General features: G+C 40.6%; 1 protein-coding gene across 4 annotated transcripts in view; it reads left to right on the top strand.

The window, feature by feature from the left end:
* LOC133641733 (neural-cadherin-like) overlaps nucleotides 1-21,863 on the top strand; it is a 342,738-nt gene that overhangs the window by 3,548 nt on the left and 317,327 nt on the right. For 3 of the 4 annotated variants that reach the window (XM_062035679.1, XM_062035682.1, XM_062035683.1), the window contains exon 1: nucleotides 6,791-7,855. The exons of the other annotated variant lie outside the window; for it this stretch is intronic. In XM_062035679.1, coding sequence (XP_061891663.1) covers nucleotides 6,880-7,855 — 976 coding nt within the window. In that variant the 5' untranslated portion in view covers nucleotides 6,791-6,879. Of the gene's footprint in view, nucleotides 1-6,790; nucleotides 7,856-21,863 lie in introns of those variants that run through there. 4 annotated transcript variants of the gene reach the window in all.

The following is a 21,863-nucleotide window of genomic DNA, read 5'->3' as shown; positions in this document are numbered from 1 at the left end:
GGCCTACTGAAACCCACTACTACCGACCATGCAGTCTGATGCCAGACGGGTTAACTTATAAAGTGCAATTTTAAATTTCCCGCTAAACTTCCGGTTGAAAACGTCTTTGGATGATGACGTATGCGCGTGACGTAACCAGTGAAACAGAAGTATCGGTACCCCATTGAAAACAATACAAAATAGCTCTGTTTTCATCTCATAATTCCACAGTATTCTGGACATCTGTGTTGGTGAATCTTTTGCAATTTGTTTAATGAACAATGGAGACTTGTTGTTTAACAATAGTTGTTTAACAATGGTTGTTTAACAATGGTTGTTTAACAATGTTGTTTAACAATGGAGACTTGTTGTTTAATGAACAATGGAGACTGCAAATAAGAAAGTTGTAGGTGGGATCGGTGTATTAGCGACGGACTACAGCAACACAGCCAGGAGGACTGAGAGATGGATAGCAGACGCGCTGGCCGCCGAACTCACCTTAAATTCCTACGTCTCCGGGCCGCCAACCGCATCGATGATCGGGTGAAGTCCTTCGTCGCACCGTCGATCGCTGGAACGCAGGTGAGCACGGGTGTTGATGAGCAGATGAGGGCTGGCTGGTGTAGGTGGAGAGCTAATGTTTTTAGCATAGCTCTGTGAGGTCCGGTTGCTAAGTTAGCTTCAATGCCGTTGTTAGCAACAGCATTGTTAACCTTCGCCAGGCTGGAAAGCATTAACCGTGTAGTTACCTGTCCCTGGTTTAATAGTATTGCTGATTTTCTATCCATCCTTCCAGTCAGGGATTTATTTATTTTGTTTCTATATGCAGTTAAGCACGATGCTATCACGTTAGCTTGTAGCTAAAGTGTTTCGCCGATGTATTGTCGTGGAGATAAAAGTCACTGTGAATGTCCATTTCGCGTTCTCGACTCATTTTCAAGAGGATATAGTATCCGAGGTGGTTTAAAATACAAATCCGTGATCCACAACAGAAAAAGGAGAGAGTGTGGAATCCAATGAACCCTTGTACCTAAGTTACGGTCAGAGCGAAAAAAGATATGTCTTGCACTGCATTCTAATCCTTCACTCTAACGTTCCTCATCCACAAATCTTTCATCCTCGCTCAAATTAATGGGGTAATCGGCGCTTTCTCGGTCCGAATCTCTCTCGCTCCATTGTAAACAATGGGGAATTGTGAGAAGTCCTTCCTTCGGTGACGTCACGCTACTTCTGGTACAGGCAAGGCTTTTTTTTAATCAGCAACCAAAAGTTGCAAACTTTATCGTCGATGTTCTCTACTAAATCCTTCCGGCAAAAATATGGCAATATCGCAAAATGATCAAGTATGACACATAGAATGGATCTGCTATCCCCGTTTAAATAAAAAAAATTCATTTCAGTAGGCCTTTAAAGATGTGATTCATTTATGATGGCTCAGGTGTGATTCACTACAATAGGGCCCCACAACGCACTGAATTCCAGTTAATTGAAATACCACAACACTGGATATTGTTCAGATAAGTTACATTTAAGAACTTGCACACAAAGCAACACTGGTGGAGACTATGATGTGCGCATTTTCCGCGCATGCGTACTAGGTCGGACGGAGGAGCGGGAGGGGGTCTTAAACGACCATTGTGTGTGTGTGTGTGGACAAGGATAAGGTTAGGTGGGATTTACCCTGGATAACCTTAGCCGGCTTAGTGTAGAAGCGGCCTAAGTTTCAAAGTGTTCCTGTTGATTATCTTAGTACATGTTTTTTGGGGGAATGGCCTGTCAATTAGTGCAAGGAATTTGTCCAATATTCGTGCTGACATTTTTGCTGAACGGGGTGTTATACCAAAGTATGTTGTACCGTTTCCTGGTTTTTCTTGTTTTAGTTGCTGGTGCGTCGTATTGAAGGGTGTGTTGGTATCCACTTTTGTTGAGTGCTTTTTGGTATGGAGGTGTTGCTCGGTTGAATGATTCTCTGTCTGATGACAAGGTTGACAGCCTTCTGGGATGTTCCAGGTTGTGCAGGCGGGTGATTGCTGTCACAGTGTACATATTGTAATGTGGTGTGGGGTTTTGTGAACGGCCGGTATGTGTTATTGCTCAGGTTGAGTGTTACATCCAGGAAGTTTACAGTGTGTTTCTTTGCCTCGGTTGTGATCCATTGTGCGTTATTTTTTGAAAATGCGGCATTTTTCTTTTTTTATGTTTTCCAAAGCCCTCGGTCTGGCATTGGAAACGGCCAGTCCGTCGTCTCTGTACACCTCGATGTTTATTCCTAATTTTGTGAGCTGCGAGAGGAGGAAGCTTCCTACTAGTTCGCACGTTTCGGCCCCTTCATAACTTCCCATTGTCACGTCCAATACGTAATGAGCGCATAATTAATGATCTCAGCGTCGGTGGTGGACAAAATGGGACCATTTCTTGCGATATTACAGAGATGAAAGAAGGCATCATTGTAGTATCGACTACATACGACTCTTGTACTTGGTATCGTTACAGCCGATGTATGTATAGTTACATGCATTTGTTTACATTGAGGAGCGTTAGCTTGGTGTTAGCGATTAGCTATTTTATCCTCCTACGGTGTGTAGTAAAGCATGTTTAGCTATTCATCATCCAGCAGGAACGATACTTGTGAGAAATGTAGTCTATTTGTTGTCATGGAGGCGATGAGTAGTGATTTAGAAGTAGTAGGTTGTTAGCCGCAAGCTAGATAGCTATGTTTTAAAGCATCTCACGGAGTTTATAGCTTTACATCTATCGTTTGTTTTTAAGCCAAAATACATCTATTCTGCTTCTTGTGTCTCCACACTGTCTGCTTGTAAGTACTCTGTACGTGTGCGTTGTCGAACATGCGCCCCTGCCTGTGTTACCAGCAATGTCACAACATAATGTCCGCTTACAAAACAAAAACAAAAAAACAAAAAAAAGTACAGGTATTTTTCAGTGGCACTATAGTACCGTTTTTAACTAATTAGTACCGTGGTACTTTATTAGTACCGGTGTACCGTACAACCCAACTACAAAATGAGCAATATTGCTGCAAATTTTGCAAAGAACAAACAAAAAATCGTAGCTCTTTTTGGAAAAAATATATAAATAAATGAGTTGAGTTTCAAAACATTGTCAATGTTACTGTTAGCTTTAAAAGATGAACAACCCTATGAATTATTTGCACTTTTTTCTGTGTAACGAGTGGACTGTCCTGTTTACATGTTCCAAATTGCCGTTATAAAGTTAACGTGGAAATTGGTTTAAGTTATCGCAGATGTTATCCCTGCTCATTTTATCCATCTTCTTCAAGGCCTACTGAAACCCACTACTACCGACCACGCAGTCTGATAGTTTATATATCAATGATGAAATCTTAACATTGCAACACATGCCAATACGGCCGGGTTAACTTATAAAGTGCAATTTTAAATTTCCCGCTAAACTTCCGGTTGAAAACGTCTATGTATGATGACGTATGCGCGTGACGTTAACGGTTGATACGGAAGTATTCGGATTCCATTGAATACAATACAAAAAAGCTCTGTTTTTATTTCATAATTCCACAGTATTGTGGACATCTGTGTTGGTGAATCTTTTGCAATTTGTTTAATGAGCAATGGAGACTGCAAAGAAAAAAAGTTGTAGGTGGGATCGGTGTATTAGCAGCGGACTACAGAAACACAACCAGGAAGACAGAGATGGATAGCAGACGCGTTAGCCGCCGAACTCACCTTAACTTCCTCCGTCTCACCGACCGCATCTGTGATCGGGTGAAGTCCTTCGTCGCACCGTCGATCGCTGGAACGCAGGTGAGCACGGGTGTTGATGAGCAGATGAGGGCTGGCTGGCGTAGGTGGAGCGCTAATATTTTATCATAGCTCTGTGAGGTCCGGTTGCTAAGTTGCTAAGTTAGCTTCAACGTCGTTAGCAACAGCATTGTTAAGCTTTGCCAGGCTGAGAATTATTAACCATGTAGTTACATGTACATGGTTTAATAGTATTGTTGATCTTCTGTCTATCCTTCCAGTCAGGGATTTATTTATTTAGTTTCTATCTGCATTTGAGCCAGATGCTATCACGTTAGCTCAGTAGCTAAAGAGCTTCGCCGATGTATTGTCGTGGAGATAAAAGTCACTGTGAATGTCCATTTCACGTTCTCGACTCTCATTTTCAAGAGGATATAGTATCCGAGGTGGTTTGAATACAAATCTGTGAGCCACAATAGAAAAAGGAGAGAGGGTGGAATCCAATGAGGCAGCTTGTACCTAAGTTACGGTCAGAGCGAAAAAAGATATGTTTGCACTGCATTCTAGTCCGTCACTCTAACGTTCCTCATCCACAAATCTTTCATCCTCGCTCAAATTAATGGGGTAATCGTCGCTTTCTCGGTCCGAATCGCTCTAGCTGCGTTGAAAACAATAGGAAAATATGAGGAAGCGAACAACCGACTACGTCACGCTACTTCCGGTACAGGCAAGCCTTTTTTTTATCAGAGACCAAAAGTTGCGAACTTTATCGTCGTTGTTCTATACTAAATCCTTTCAGCAAAAATATGGCAATATCGCAAAAGGATCAAGTATGACACATAGCATGGCTCTGCTATCCCCGTTTAAATAAAACAAATTCATTTCAGTAGGCCTTTCAAACTGTGGTACTGTACATGTACCGCTAGTGGGAGGTGGGCTCCATCTAGTGGTATGTCAAAGAATCACTAGATTAAAGTTGAGTGTTTTATTTTCCTATAGTCACACATAGTGTTACTTTTCAAACTGTGTGTAATGTCAGTGGCCAAAAATATTGAATATACTTGTTAAATAAAAGCTCTGCCTTGTTTTTAATGACTACTTAGGTCTCCTATGCTATTACGCTAATGTATTTTAATGTTGGTCTAGGGTTGTACAGTATACCGGTATTAGTATAGTACCGCGATACTAATGAATCATATTCGGTTCTATACCGCCTCTGAAAAGTACTACACCTAACATCCACTGTAATGATACAAAGTACAGTAGCGTATCTAGTCGATACTACTATGATTACGTCAATATTTTTTGGCATCACATATTCGTTCCGTTTAAAAAAAAATGTATATTATGTTTATAAACTCGGGAAATATGTTCCTGGACACATGAAGACTTTGAATAAGACCAATGTATGATCCTGTAACGACTTGGTATCGGAGTAATACCCAAATTTGTGCTATTATCCAAAACTAATGTAAAGTATCAAACAACAGAAGAATAAGTGATTTTAATTCATTACATTTTAACAGAAGTGTAGATAGAACATGTTAAAAGAGAAAGTAAGCAGATATTAACAAGTGGATTATTCATTTATTTTCTACCACTTGTCCTTAATAATTTTGACAAAATAATAGAATGATAAATGACACAATATGTTACTGCATACGTCAGCAGCTAAATTAGGAGCCTTTGTTTGTTTACTACTAAAAAACAAGTTGTGTAGTATGTTCACTATTTTATTTAAGGACGAACTTGCAATAAGAAACATATGTTGGTGCCGACCGAGATGCTGGTGCAGTTTTACTCAGCCATCATAGAGTCCATCCTGACCTCCTCCATCACAGTGTGGCTCCCCGGCGCCACAGTCCAGGATAAGAATAGACTGCAGCGCATCGTACGTGCTGCTGAGAAGGTGATTGGCTGCAAGCTCCCATCCCTCCAGGACTTGTTCTCCTCCAGGACCAGGAGGCGTGTGGGTCGGATCACAGCTGACTCTTCTCACCCTGGACACACACTATTCTCCCCTCTCCCCTCAGGCAGGAGACTACGCTCCATCCAGACCCACACCTCCCGCCACCTGAACAGTTTTTTCCCCTCGGCCATCAGGCAAATGAACAATAACTCCTAACAGCAGCTCCTTGAATTCCTTCTAAGTCTATCTGATAGCTCAGTCACAGCTCTTTTTATTACCAAATATGTGTTATATGTGTTTTATGTCGCACGTTTGCACCAAGAAAAATTCCTAGTTTGTGAACCCGTTCTCAAACAATGGCAATAAAACTGTTCTGATGTTTAATGTACCCTAAGATTTTTTTGTTAAAATAAAGCCAATAATGCCATTTTTTGTGGTGCCCTTTATTTAGAAAAGTACCGAAAAGCATCGAAATAATTTTGGTACCGGTAGCAAAATATTGGTATCGGGACAATACTCAGTTTGTCATTATGGTGGTACCAAGAGAGACACTTTTTCTGGTGCTGGGTGAAAACATTTTGAGAACCACTGGTCATCTTTGATGAGGTGATTGTTAGGGCTGCGGCCATTAAATCGATCAGGAAAAAAGCTCATATTTATATAGAAATTGGAAAAAAGAGGCCTTGTGCTAACTCAGCAGATTTAGGTCAGTGTTGGAAATCCAGACAGATCTTAACAAGAACATATGTTGGGTTTTTTTTTTGTTTTTTTTGTTCCACTTGCTGAGTGATTTCCCTTATCTGTCGAGGACATGATCATCTCGGGGCGGATTTGTGACATGACTGGCAAGACTTGACTTTTTTTTTTTTTTTTTTTTTCCGGAAGAGGTTGGTTGCTGACCATCACGCAGGGTGGGGGGCACGTTGAGGAGCAGCTTTCTCCACCTTTCACCACGCCCCCCTTCCCCCCCTTCTCCCTCCCCCCCGCTGGATGCCGCTGTCCGGCGCTGTGGTGCTGAAAGCTGCAAGTGAGCAAAGCCACCAGCCTGCAGCGCTGCAAGGACCCTCTGCAACAGCGCCGTGCTGCGTGGGGGTGGGCCAATACGCGACCCCCCCCCCCCCCCCTCCTCCTCCCCTCCAGGATGCTTCAAGTTCAGAAGTGTCTCACGGAAGGATGATATCAAACCATGAGGAGATTTGTTTGCCTTCATTTCCCCTGAATCGCCCGGAGGCAGCGTTTATGTAACTTGCCGCCAACATGATTTGGGTCGTTTCCACGCTGCTGTGTTGCCTCTCCACGCCGGCGGCCGGACACCAAACACCGCAGTCGCCGCCGTCCTTTCACGGCCACGTTTTTGAGAACTCGCCGGCGGCTTCCAGAGTGAACGGACTGAGCATCCCGGCCAGGCGCATTAACGCGCAGAGAGGCTGCCGCGGGACGCACCTGGCCGTGCGCGGCAACGGCAGCGAGGATTTCCGCGCCTTCGCCCACCACAAGCGTGGGGATATTTTATTGATGACCTCCAGGGTCTTGGACCGGGAGCTCCGCTCGGAATACCGGCTGAAAGTCGCTCTGTGCTGCAGCTCCTGCGCGTCAAACGCGGCGGTGCTTGTGGGTGTCGCGTCCGTGAAAGTGGACGTTTTGGACACGAACGACAACGCGCCGACTTTCGCGCAGTCAGACGCCGTGCATTTAACTTTAAATGACACCACGGCCCTCCGGAGTGTGGTTTGCACGCTGGCCGCCGTGGACGCGGACAGCGGCAAGAACGCAGACTTGACGTACAGTTCTGTGCCCGAAAATGGCACTTTTTACGTCGTCCCCAAGACAGGCGAAGTTTTGTTGCTCGACTCCCTCCTGGGGGTTCAATCTGCTGTTGAGTTCCGAGTTTTTGCCACGGATCACGGATGGCCCCCCTTGACCAGCAAAGGCGTGGTGGTCACCGTCTCTGTGCGCAAGCCCAGGCCAGAGAGGTCCAAGCGCGCAACCAGTGCGCCACTGGATGCCATCTCGGTGCCCCTCAACGTGTCCGAGGACGCCGGCGTCGGCTCGGTCATAACCAGCCTGAGCCCCGGCAGGTTCCAGTCTGCCAGCTTTGAGCTCCTTTCACCGGAGTCGCGGAGTTCCCCCGTGTCTGTGGGCCACGACAGTGGAGATGTCATCATCACCAGGAGGCTGGATAGAGAGTCGCAAACCTTCGTGGAGCTCACAGTTAAGGTTCAGGATAAGCGAGGTGTGTGGATATTGCATTGTGGTGCTGCTGATGTCCTGTTTAATGAAAACCCACGCATATTTTTACACTCTGGAGCTTCACCCAAACGATCACACTCACTGATATTGCAGAACATACTTATTCCACAGGTGTGCCTGCGTCTACATAATGTTTTGTTATGCTCCCCTGAGGGTACAGAACATTATTCACACCCCACTCAACCCCTATTAATTGAAATATTTTTGAGAACCTAAAATTTACTTATTTAAGCCTGCTCAGTGGCCTTGTGGTTAGAGTGTCCGCCCTGAGATCGGTAGGTCGGGAGTTCAAACCCCGGCCGAGTCATACCAAAGACTATAAAAAATGGGACCCATTACCTCCCTGCTTGGCACTCAGCATCAAGGGTTGGAACTGGGTGTTACAGTACCTGAGCGCGGCCACCCCTGCTGCTCACTGCTCCCCTCACCTCCCAGGGGGTGGAACAAGGGGATGGGTCAAATGCAGAGGATCATTTCACCACATCTAGTGTGTGTGTGTGTGACTATCCGTGGTACTTTAACATTATCTTTACAAGCCACTGTAGGAGTTGCATTCAGAGCACAATCACTTTATTCACACAACAAAACAAAACAACTTAATTTTACGTTTATTAACTCAATTGGTAACATTTAAGCTAGACTGCTTAGTGTGTGTGGTTCTCAAAACAGAAAAAAAATGAATGTGCAGTTTTAAAGTGTTACAGTAGTACCTCATTGGTTCTCTGACAGAGCTCTAAAAACTATTGTATCCCAAATGAATTTAAATCATTTTAAAAACAGGACAATTTTAACACATAACATACCTTTTTTTAAAAAGAAAAACTTATAGATAAGTAATATTGTCTAAAAAAACAATATAATATAATGTAATTCTAACAACTAGTTTTATGAAGTAATACAATATTTTTTCTTGTAGCGTGGATGTCTATAGTACAGTATGGAGGGGATTCATATGGATGGCCTCATTCCTGGGTGGATCTCCCGCGTGAGGGGGTGCAGGGGATTAATCATTTTGCAATGCGGTCTGCTGAAAATGATGGAAAGCGAACACTCGACAGTATATAGCAATTGACACATTTTTACAAAGTTGGAATTGCCACAAAACATTTTAAGATATGCAATAGGCTCCAGCACCCCCCGCGACCCCATAAGGGACAAGCGGTAGGAAATGGATGGAACACTCTACTGCCATCTGGCAACCCTCCCCCCCCCCACACTCAAAATTATTTGAATTTCACGTGTCGGGTGAACCGAGACGAATGGGGCCATATGGATCCCTTTCCTATTGTAACTTCTTCCAGCTGCATCAACAAATAAACACACAACAAACACACACTAAGCAGCTTTACCATATCTTCATTAATAAGTGTCCACAGTTTTAATTATTATTTTAAACATTCTTGGCTTGTGTTAGACTCATTCTGCTTCAGTATGGTGCAGACTAGCTGGGGTGCTTTGTTCCAACTGCTTCAACAAGTCAAATTTTTGATGATTTGTTCCTGTAATTCAATGAATAACACCCATTTTGTCTTCTTCTCGTCACTGTCCTACATGCTCACAAATCTTCCTTCCCATGCATGGAAAAACTGAGTTATGTCGATCTCTAACTGTAAGATAATGCCAACGAGTAAGATCAAATATTTTGGCCGGCCCTTATGGGGTTCACTGTGACCAAATAATGGCGGAGATGCTTGTAATTCCAATTTTTTTTTAGCAATTAGCCGAGAGACATCTTACAGCTGGAGTTCCACATAACTAGGAAAGGAAGAAAGTAAGTGTGAAAGACAGTGCTGAGAAGAAGTGGATTATATTCATTGAATTCAAGAAATTAATCATTAAAAAGTTGGTGAGACGATTCGATCGTATCACTGCTAGTCTGCACCATACTGAAGCGAAATGAGTCTAACGCCGGCCACAAGTGTTAAAATAATATCTAAACAGCGGACATGTATCCATGAAATTATCTAAAAGCTGCTAACGGTGTGTTTGACGGAGAAACAGCTGGAAAGAGATACTGTACAAGGTAAATGCTGTTTATTATAACATCATAAAACTACTGCAGTTTGTATTACATTTGATTGTATTGTTTTCATACATTTCCTATCTAAAATACCTATATTTTTTAAACATATGTGTACAGAGGGAAGGAGACGGTACATACAGGTTGGATGTCGTTTTAGCTCTATTTATTTATATATATGCACAATAGATATATAAATAACACAATGAAGTGTGTAATAAATCCAAAATGTGTGTGTGTGCGACTATGTGTGTGAGTTAGCTGTTGTGTGTTACCGGAGTGTTGAGCGAGAGACGGAAGTCCCAGAGGGGAAAAGCAGGCTAGAAGGTCCGTGAGACAGGCAGGTAGTCGGGGCAATAGCGAGGCGTCAGAGGTCAGTGTCCAGGCGGGAGCTCGAGATTCAAGAGGCAGCCAGGGAAGCAGAGGGAACGCGGGAAAACGAGACACACAGCTCGTAAAGTGGGAATGAAGGCAGGCTGCAGGGATGACAAGGAGGACACGAGACAATGAGCACAGTGGGGGGGGACACAGAAAGCAAAAGAGTGCGCATAGAGCTTGACGATTAGGCTTACTGTACTGAACAGGTAGCTACGTTCTGGCGCGGGATAGCAGGTTGTGCGGGCTTATGAAGGCAGGTCATCTGATCTGTGACAGGTGCGCTGATTGCTGCAGCCGGACTGGCGCTGAGCACTGAGGCGCGCTCGGCCCGTGACACATATTACATGTTAAGATTGTGGTGTTTTGGGAGGGCAAATGCCAATTAAATTGATTTCAATTTATTTCAATTGGAGACATTAATTTGGGATACAAGTGCTTTGAGTTAAGAGCTAACCAATTTAGCGCGTAAGTTGAGGTACTACTGTATTTTTATCAGCCTTTATGAAAAATGTTTCCCATTACAAATGCCCCTGAATGTTTCTAAACATTTTGCACATCCTATTTTGCTACAAGAAAGTGCAACTTTTGAATGCGTGGGCATTAATAACTTTGCAAAGGCCAACTTGACTTGGATATCAATAGATGACTTTAATTTGTGGCGTGCCAGTGGAGTAGTTGTCTTGAATGTTCAGTCATTCCCCTAAGTGCACTCAGATGATGTGTGAAGGGGTTGTTTGCTTTCCTCCTGTGCCAGCATCTACCATTTAAGTGCGAATAAGGCCAAATTGTCAAATAACTTGAGTATTTCGGTGGTTGAAAGGCGCTGCATAACTGCACCCGGACTTTTCAATCAAGCCATGTGTTGCTTGGAGATGTTTGATGTTGAATAGTCTTTGGTGGACTATGTCCTTGATTGACATAGTTGGTGACTGTGAAGTCGTTTTTTTTTTTTTGAGCTAATCCTTGCAGAGTGTTCGCACCACTGTGGCCCTCCCGCTCTCATATACTGGCATTACCCCGCTAATCCTCCTCTCATTCACTCTCTAGGCTGAGGGATTTGAAATAGCACTGCCACAGTCGTCACTGACAACTGCGCAAATTAAAAGCAGAAAGGTGCGGTTCATGCAAGCTTTTTTTTTTATTTTTTTTTGCATGGTGCACCAGAAGAATGGGACCACATAAGGAAAACCAAATTGACGCCTTGTAATTGTGTTGCACACTGCAGGGGATCATTGTTTTCTTTTTAATTGCATGTCGACGTTTCACTGCACAGTGGGCTATTTAGTAATTGCGTACCTGATTGAATTCTATTTTCGTATGGTGATTTTTTTTTTCCGAAAGGAAACATGTTTGAGATTTCCGGCAATATCCTGTCACAGGTATATGGGAGAAATAAGCTGCTCTCGCCTGAGAGACACTCGAATACCTTCCTCCATTTGATCTCTCCCACCTCTGTAACGCTGCGCTCCTGATCAAAGGCCTGCCATGTCCTTTATGCTTACTACAGCTTTCCAGACAGAATCCTGATGGTTGTCTGGGAGGACAGGCTCCTTTCTTCTGCTCGCTTCCTTCCAAATCATCACAAGCAGATGTCTGATGGAAGCAGCCCTACTTACCTGATTAGAATTTTTACACCTTGCCCAATCTCCCATATGAATTTGCATGTATTGTTTTGTACAGTTCTGACCCTCCATCTATAAAAGAGGATTCAAACAGCTTCTTTCTACTTGCCATCCGACAGAGGGCCTCATCTACTAAAGGTCTGCATGTACTAAAACACGTGCAAACTTGATAGCACGGGCAAAGATGATGAAGTTTTTGTGCAGAGGATTGCGTCATAAGGCACTAGTGTTGTCCCGATACCAATATTGTGGTACTTTTCTAAATATAAAGGACCTGAAAAAATTACATTGGCTTTATTTTAACAAAAAATCTGTTTCTTATTGCAAGTTTGTCCTTAAAAAAAATAGTGAATATACAAGACAACTTTTCTTTTATTAGTAAGTAAGCAAACAAAGGCTCCTAATTTAGCTGCTGACATATGCAGTAACATATTGTGGCATTTTCCATTCTATTTTTTGTCAAAATTATTAAGGACAAGTGGTAGAAAATGATTAATTAATTTACTTGTTCATTTACTGTTAATATCTGCTTACTTTCTCTTTTAACATGTTCTATCTACACTTCTGTTAACATGTAATAATCACTTATTCTTCTGTTGTTTGATACATTACATTAGTTTTGGATGATACCACAAATGTGGGTATCAATCTGATACCAAGTCGTTACGGGATCATACATTGGTCATATTCAAAGTCCTGGAACCTATCTCAGCTGCGTTCGGCGGTAGGCGGAGTACACCCTGGACAAGTCGCCACCTCATCGCAGGGCCAACACAGATAGACGGACAACATTCCTAATATGAATTTTAAAAAAAGGTACTTTTCAGAGGCGGTATAGTACCGAATATGATTCATTAGTATCGCGGTACTATACTGATACCGGTATACTGTACAACCCTATAAGGCACACAATCCATTTTGCACGTCTTCAAATCAAATCAAATCAACTTTATTTATAAAGCACATTTAAAATTTACCACAGGGGTAAGCCAAAGTGCTGTGCAATGGGCAGGTTAAAAGATAATATGAGAACCGAGCAAACACAACACAGGCAGAACATGATGAAAAATAAATAAATAAAATAAATAAAACATAAAAACATAAAACCAGGTTCACAGCAGGTGTATTATGGGGCGCCATTGCAGGATAGATATCACTCAGTGTTAAAAGCCATGGAATAAAAGTATGTTTTTAAGAGAGATTTAAAAACAGGAAGAGAGGAGGCTTGTCTAACACTAAGAGATAGGTCGTTCCAGAGCTTGGGAGCAGCAGCGGCGAAAGCTCTGTCACCTCTAAGCTTCAGCCTTGTGTCCGGGACCGTCAGTAGCAGCTGATCGGCTGATCTTAGGGATCGGGTGGGGCAGTAAGGCTGAAGGAGGTCGGAGAGATATGTTGGCGCGAGGTTGTTTAGACGTTTAAAAACAAATAAAAGGAGTTTCAAATTGATTCTGTAACGCACAGGGAGCCAGTGAAGGGACGCTAATATAGGGGTGAAGTGCTCACGTCTGCGGGTCTGTGTTAGCAGACGAGCAGCAGAGTTCTGCACGAGCTGCAGGCGGGTGAGGGAGGCCTGGCTAATGCCTACATACAGGGCATTGCAGTAGTCAAGACGAGTCGAGATAAAGGCGTGGATTAATTTCTCCAGATCATGTCCTGATAGAAGCGGTTTCACTTTCGCTATTTGGCGTGATTGATAAAAGCTTTTTTGTACGACGCTGCTGATTTGTTTTTCGAATTTAAAATCTGAGTCGAACTTTACCCCCAGGTTTGTGACACAGTCGCTGAGATACGGGGTCAGAGTGCCGAGGTCAACGTTGGGGGAGGGAGAGCGACTTGGACCGAACAATATGCAGAATATACGCCGATTATTAGAACGCCCACAATAATAGGAGGAAAAACTGTAAATACAATTACTTGGCACGGGCAGCACTGTGGCAGAGGGGTTAGTGCGTCTGCCTCACAATACGAAGGTCCTGAGTAGTCCTGGGTTCATTCCCGGGCTCGGGATCTTTCTGTGTTCTCCCCGTGACTGTGCGGGTTTCCTCCGGGTACTCCGGCTTCCTCCCACCTCCAAAGACATGCACCTGGGGATAAGTTGATTGGCAACACTAAAATTGGCCCTAGTGTGTGAATGTGAGTGTGAATGTTGTCTGTCTCTCTGTGTTGGCCCTGCGATGAGGTGGCGACTTGTCCAGGGTGTATCGCACCTTCCGCCCGATTTTAGCTGAGATAGGCTCCAGCGCCCCCCGCGACCCCGAAGGGAAAAAGCGTTAAATGGATGGATGGATGGAATGACTTGGCACACGCAGTGTGATTTATCAAGGCTGAAACTGTTCTGCGCCTGCCGTTTTTAGGCTTCATTTAGAACGTCTAGAAAGGAAGTGCAAACTGGCAGTTGCGCAGAAAGATGCAAAAAGGAGACAATTAATATTGCCAAAAGTATTTGGCCACTTATCCAAATGATGAGAATCAGGTGTCCTAATCACTTGGCCCGGCCACAGGTGTATAAAATCAAGCACTTAGGCATGGAGACTGTTTCTACAAACATTTGTGAAAGAATGGGCCGCTCTCAGGAGCTCAGTGATTTCCAGCATGGAACTGTCATAGGATGCCACCTGTGCAACAAATCCAGTCGTGAAATTTCCTCGCTCCTAAATATTCCAAAGTCAACCGTCGGCTTTATTATAAGAAAATGGAAGAGTTTGGGAACAACAGCAACTCAGCCACCAAGTGGTAGGCCAGGTAAACTGACAGAGAGGGGTCAGCGGATGCTGAAGCGCATAGTGCAAAGAGGCCGCCGACTTTCTGCACAGTCAGTTGCTACAGAGCTCCAAACTTCATGTGACCTTCCAATTAGCCCACGTACAGTACGCAGAGAGCTTCATGGAATGGGTTTTCATGGCCGAACAGCTGTATCTAAGCCATACATCACCAAGTACAATGCAAAGCGTGGGATGCAGTAGTGTAAAGCACGTCACCACTGGACTCTAGAGCAGTGGAGGTGCATTCTCTGGACTGATGAATCACGCTTTTCCATCTGGCAATCTGGTGGACAAGTCTGGGTTTGGAGGCTGTCAGGAGAACGGTACATTTTGGACTGCATTGTGCCGAGTGTGAAATTTGGTGGAGGAGGAATTATGGTGTGGGGTTGTTTTTTAGGAGTTGCGCTTGGCCTCTTAGTTCCAGTGAAAGGAACTTTGAATGCTCCAGGATAACAAAACATGTTGGACAATTCCATACAGGTTGGAGCGGGCCCCTTCCTCTTCCAACATGACTGTGCACAAAGCAAGGTCCATAAGTGGATGAACTTGACAGGCCGGCACAGAGTCCTGACCTGAACCCGATATAACACCTTTGGGATGAATTAGAATGGAGACTGAGAGCCAGGCCTTCTCCACCAACATCAGTGTGTGACCTCACCAATGCGCTTTTGGAAGAATGGTCGGAAATTCCTATAAACACACTCTGCAACCTTGTGGACAGCCTTCCCAGAAGAGTTGAAGCTGTAATAGCTGCAAAAGGTGGGTCAACATCATATTGAACCCTATGGGTTAGGAATGGGATGGCACTTCAAGTTCTTATGTGAATCAAGGCAGGTGGCCAAATACTTTTGGCAATATAGTGTATATGGACTCTGAAAAACAAAAAATATTAGATATATCGTCTATTCAGCATTTTAAATTGTTTTAGCCGATGAATGACTTAAGGGGCTCATTAAAACAAATTGATGTGTTTTGGTGTTGTATTGAAATTATGTAAATTTTTTCATATAGAATACAATGTGGGTTCCGTTGTAGATGCACTGCTTCTAAAATGCCCATATAACGTGGTACATTGTTGTCTGCTGCATCTTTCCAAATATAGAACGCCACAGGTAGGGTCATGATAACATGAATGTTCAATAAATTAGTGTATCCATTGTGAAAGGCATACACACAGAATCTTCATTTACATTGGGCTGTCTGCACAGTCTTAGAAGAAGTAGATCATACGCAACACGCCCACAAATAGTACATGCAATTTTATAGTTTGCACACGGTATTTAGCGCATGGTATTTGGATCTGTATTGTACATGCTTGGTATGTCAGAAATACCTAAAAACAAAAAAGCCGTACAAAAATGATTATGAGCATGAACATTTCTTGGTGAATTGTATGACAAATCCCACCCATCAAGCAGATTATCTGTGTTTTCATAATTTCATTGGCTACTGAATGTGTCAGTCATCATTAGATTTCAATGTAATTGTACTGGCCTACGTTGGTCAAAAGAAGCACTGGTATATTCTTGTGTACAGAAGTTAATAAGCTATTGTTTGTTCATAAAAGGGCCCCTTTAACACTGACAAGATTGGCACTTATTTTATATCTAGACCTAAAAAATATGTCTACAGGTAAAATTCCTCCTAAAATAGACACAGTATAAATTTTTTGCATGTGCATCTATCTACTACCGTTCAAAAGTTTGGGGTCACATTGAAATGTCCTTATTTTTGAAGGAAAAGCACTGTACTTTTCAATGAAGATAACTTTAAACTAGTCTTAACTTTAAAGAAATACACTCTATACATTGCTAATGTGGTAAATGACTATTCTAGCTGCAAATGTCTGGTTTTTGGTGCAATATCTACATAGGTGTATAGAGGCCCATTTCCAGCAACTATCACTCCAGTGTTCTAATGGTACAATGTGTTTGCTCATTGGCTCAGAAGGCTAATTGATGATTAGAAAACCCTTGTGCAATCATGTTCACACATCTGAAAACAGTTTAGCTCGTTACAGAAGCTACAAAACTGACCTTCCTTTGAGCAGATTGAGTTTCTGGAGCATCACATTTGTGGGGTCAATTAAACGCTCAAAATGGCCAGAAAAAGAGAACTTTCATCTGAAACTCGACAGTCTATTCTTGTTCTTAGAAATGAAGGCTTTTCCACAAAATTGTTTGGGTGACCCCAAACTTTTGAACGGTAGTATATATATATATATATATATAAAATAAAAAATAGAATTAAACAAGTGAAAAGGTGACTATGTGGGTGTAATGTAATGTTTAGAGGGCTCTCATAATAGTAAAAAAAAACGTATTTTGAAGGGTAACAGTTTTGAAATGTATGTTTATGCAAATATTTGATTCATCATCAAAAATTCCTACTTAATGGAAAAATCATTGACCACGGTCCGGCCCAAAACAATTAACAGCAATAAATGAGGGGTTAAACTGTTGTAGCTTAAAACTGAGCCATTTTGTCATTTGAACAGTTGAAACTTGTTTTTTATTTATTTTTCTCAAACTGCTGCTAAGGGCTGGGCGATATGGTCTTTTTTAAATATCTCGATATTTTTAGGCCATATCGCGATACAAGATATATATCTCGATATTTTGCCTTAGCCTTGAATGAACACTTGATGCATATAATCACAGCAGTATGATGATTCTATCTGTCTACATTAAAACATTCTTGTTCATACTGCATTAATATATGCTCATTTTAAACTTTCATGCAGAGAGGGAAATCACAACTGAGTCAATTTACCTAAACTGTATTTATTAAACAGTTATTAAGCAGTGGCACAAACATTCATGTCATTTCCAAAACAGAAAGTGCAAGATTGTCAGAGACATTTTAAAACAAGCTATAGGTGCACTTTTGTGAATGATGTCCCTATGATGACATTTCAAAACAACACTAAATTAAAGTGCACTTTTTGTACAGAACGCCACTACAATAGTTTAAAACAAATAAAAAGCACTTTAGTGCATGATGACACACAAGATATTTCAATAAGTGTCACATAAAAATGAGCTGCATAATAGGAACTCAAATAGTGTCTGTCCTACAGTGTTGATGTGGAAATATATACTAATCTATCTAGGGTTTTTCCACTGGAACCCAAGTTGACTATCATTTCCGGTTATATATCGCCTCAACAGATGAGAAGTGTGTATATTTTGCCTCTCAATGGCTTCTAAATACAATATTTCAAGTCAAGTGAACCAAGAAGTCACAATGAATCCCCGTGTGTTGCATCGTCTACTGCTGTGAACCTGAGCTAGTTTAGAGAGGTCTGCGGTGCTGACAGTCACATACTGAATGCCAAACAGAGCTCCACCATCAGTTTGAAGAATATTCAAGTCAAGTAACGGATCTTGCGTGCCGACTTTACAAATATCCCCACATACAAGGACTCACGGCTCAAAAAGAAAGGAATGCTATTGTTGTTTTCCTTTTCCATTATGTCCACACATTCCAATCCGGCGATTCTGTCTATCTCATTTTAAAATGCGCCCAAACTGCTGACAATATTTTTTGACATCATAATTGCTTCTACCCGCAGCTTCACTATTAAAGCTATATTGGTGTTATTTCCATAATGATGTGTACCATGCATGGGGATGTGTGTACATTAGTGATGCTGTTTGTTTTCTGCTCATAAGAATCTCTGCTGAATGTTTGCCTTCCCGGTTAATCTTAAACCAGTCGGTTGTAAGGCCAAGAACGTTCATGGTTGCTATTAACTGGTCACAACTTTTTTTTTTATAATCCGAGTGGAGTGATTGCACATAAAGTAGTTAGAAGTTGATTTATATTAACCTCTTGAGGCATACACGTTGGATTTCATGCTTCTCTTATGGCATCAGAAGGTCCACATTGAAACACCAAGGACGTTTTGACGTTTTAAAAAATTTTTTTTTATACACACATATATATATATATATATATATTAGGGCTGTGAATCTTTGGGTGTCCCACGACTCGATTAAATATCGATTCTTGGGGTCACGATTCGATTCAAAATCAATTTTTTTTTTCAATTCAACACGATTCTCGATTCAAAAACGATTTTTTTCCCGATTCAAAAGGATTCTCTATTCATTCAATACATAGGATTTCAGCAGGATCTACCCCAGTCTGCTGACATGCAAGCACAGTAGTAGATTTTTGTAAAAAGCTTTTATATTTGTAAAGTACAATGGTTTATCAACTGATTGCAATAATGTAAATTTGTTTTAACTATTAAATGAACCAAAAATATGACTTATTTTATCTTTGTGAAAATATTGGACACAGTGTGTTGTCAAGCTTATGAGAAGCGATGCAAGTGTAAGCCACTGTGACATTATTGTTCTTTTTTTATATATGTCTAATGATAATGTCAATGAGGGATTTTTAATCACTGCTATGTTGAAATTGTAACTAATATTGATACTGTTGTTGATGATATTCATTTTTGTTTCACTACTTTTGGTTTGTTCTGTGTCGTGTTTGTGTCTCCTCTCAATTGCTCTGTCGGGTTTGGTTTTGGAATTGGATTGCATTGTTATGGTATTGCTGTGTATTCTTTTGTTGGATTAATTAATTAAAAAAAATAAAAAAATAATAAAAAAAAAATTAAAAAAAATCGATTTGAAAAAAATGAGAATCGATTCTGAATCGCACAACGTGAGAATCGCGATTCGAATTCAAATCGATTTTTCCCCACACCCCTAATATATATACATATATATATTTATTTATTTATTTATTTATATATATATATATATATATATATATATATATATATATATATATATATATATATATATATATATATATATATATATATATATATATATTAATATATATATATATATATATATATATATATTAATATATATATATATATTAATATAAATAAATAAATAAATAAATATATATGTATATATATATATACATGTGTATAAATAAATGATATATGTATATATATATATATATATATATATATATATATATATATATATATATATATATATATATATATATATATATATATATATATATATATATATATATATATATATATATATATACTACCGTTCAAAAGTTTGGGGTCACCCAAACAATTTTGTGGAATAGCCTTCATTTCTAAGAACAAGAATAGACTGTCGAGTTTCAGATGAATGTTCTCTTTTTCTGGCCATTTTGAGCGTTTAATTGACCCCACAAATGTGATGCTCCAGAAACTCAATCTGCTCAAAGGAAGGTCAGTTTTGTAGCTTCTGTAACGAGCTGGACTGTTTTCAGATGTGTGAACATGATTGCACAAGGGTTTTCTAATCATCAATTAGCCTTCTGAGCCAATGAGCAAACACATTGTACCATTAGAACACTGGAGTGATAGTTGCTGGAAATGGGCCTCTATACACCTATGTAGATATTGCACCAAAAACCAGACATTTGCAGCTAGAATAGTCATTTACCACATTAGCAATGTATAGAGTGTATTTCTTTAAAGTTAAGACTAGTTTAAAGTTACAGTAAAAGTTAAAGTTAAAGTCTGCAGTGATTGAAAAGTACAGTGCTTTTCCTTCAAAAATAAGGACATTTCAATGTGACCCCAAACTTTTGAACGGTAGTATATATATATATATAGTGATTTTAGGCTTTCTTTTTAATGAGCTTCAGCATGTTTGAGAACGCCCACTTTTAACTCCGAAATGTGTGCGGGCCTGCACCAGCCTGCTGGTTTCCCCTTCAGAAGACTGGAGGCATTGTTGTATTGTGTAGTATGTGTTGGTAGCATCTTCATCCTGAATCACGTTATTTTTTTGTGCAGAATTTGAAGGAATGATCAAATGTGTCTGCCAGATGCATTGTTGAAAATTGTAGTAATACAACTAAAGAAGGGAGTCAGCCTGCATACATTTCCAAGTGATGATAATATGAGGAAAGTATGGACAAATTGACTCGAGCAACATGGGATGGACCAAGTGAGAGGAATTTTAATGATTTTGAATTCCAAGAAGAAAGGTTTTGGTCCGAGTTTGGATGGAAAAAATGTTGAAGCCAAATGCAATACCAAAAATCAAGAGCACCCTCGGGGGGGGGGGAGAAAGACTGAGACGGAACCTGTGGAAAAACGGAGAAAGGAGAGTAGACTATGTTAAAAAATGAGAGAAAAAGATGGTAAACCGCTAGTATTCTATTTTGCGTCTTCTTCTAATGATATTTTCCTCAAGATGCTTGAGGAAATGCTGCAAGAGCATGAGGAAACACAAGATATGGTGTATTTGGAAGAGGAGATGGAAGAGCAGGGAAGTCCGGAAATTATGATTTTTTTATAGATTTTTTTATGTCTAATTTTTTGCTCATAAAGTTGGCCATATCAGTTTTGAAGTAAACTTGGACCACGTAACAAAAACATGCAATTAATTGGTCAAAATAATTGTTTTACATGCCTTTATCCACATGGTATACACAGGGAAATGGGCTCCAGTTCTGTAGATGACATCACACTAGGGTTGTACGGTACACCGGTATTAGTATAGTACCGCGATACTAATGAATCATATTTGGTACTATACAGCCTCTGAAAAGTACCGGTCTGGTCTAAGTACAGTAGCGTATCTAGTCAAAATGTAAACAAATGCCATGGGTGGATCTACCCCTGACATCCACTGTAATGATAACAAGTACAGTAGCGTATCTAGTCGATACTATTATGATTACGTCAATATTTTTTGGCATCACAATATCTTCTTTCTTTTAAAAAAAATATATATATTATGTTTATAAACTCAGAAATTATGTCCCTGGACACATGAGGACATTAAATATGACCAATGTCTAATCCTGTAACGACTTGGTATCAGATTGATACCTAAATTTGTGGTATCATCCAAAAGTTATGCAACATGTCAAACAGAAGAATAAGTGATTATTACATTTTAACAGAAGTGTAGATAGAACATGTTAAAAGAGAAAGTAAGCAGACATTAACAGTAAATGAACAAGTAGATTAATAATTAATTTTCTACCACTTGTCCTTTATCATTTTGACAAAATATTAGAATGGAAAATGACACAATATGTTACTGCATATGTCAGCAGACAAAATTAGGAGACTTTGTCCTGTATGTTCACTATTTTATTTAAGGACAAACTTGCAATAAGAAACATATGTTCAATTTATTGTAAGATTTTTGGTTAAAA

The sequence above is a fragment of the Entelurus aequoreus genome, linkage group LG24, assembly GCF_033978785.1.
Source record: "Entelurus aequoreus isolate RoL-2023_Sb linkage group LG24, RoL_Eaeq_v1.1, whole genome shotgun sequence".
Taxonomy (NCBI): domain Eukaryota; kingdom Metazoa; phylum Chordata; class Actinopteri; order Syngnathiformes; family Syngnathidae; genus Entelurus; species Entelurus aequoreus.
Note: the sequence above shows the minus strand (reverse complement) of the source record. Positions and strands in the feature narration are given on the sequence as shown.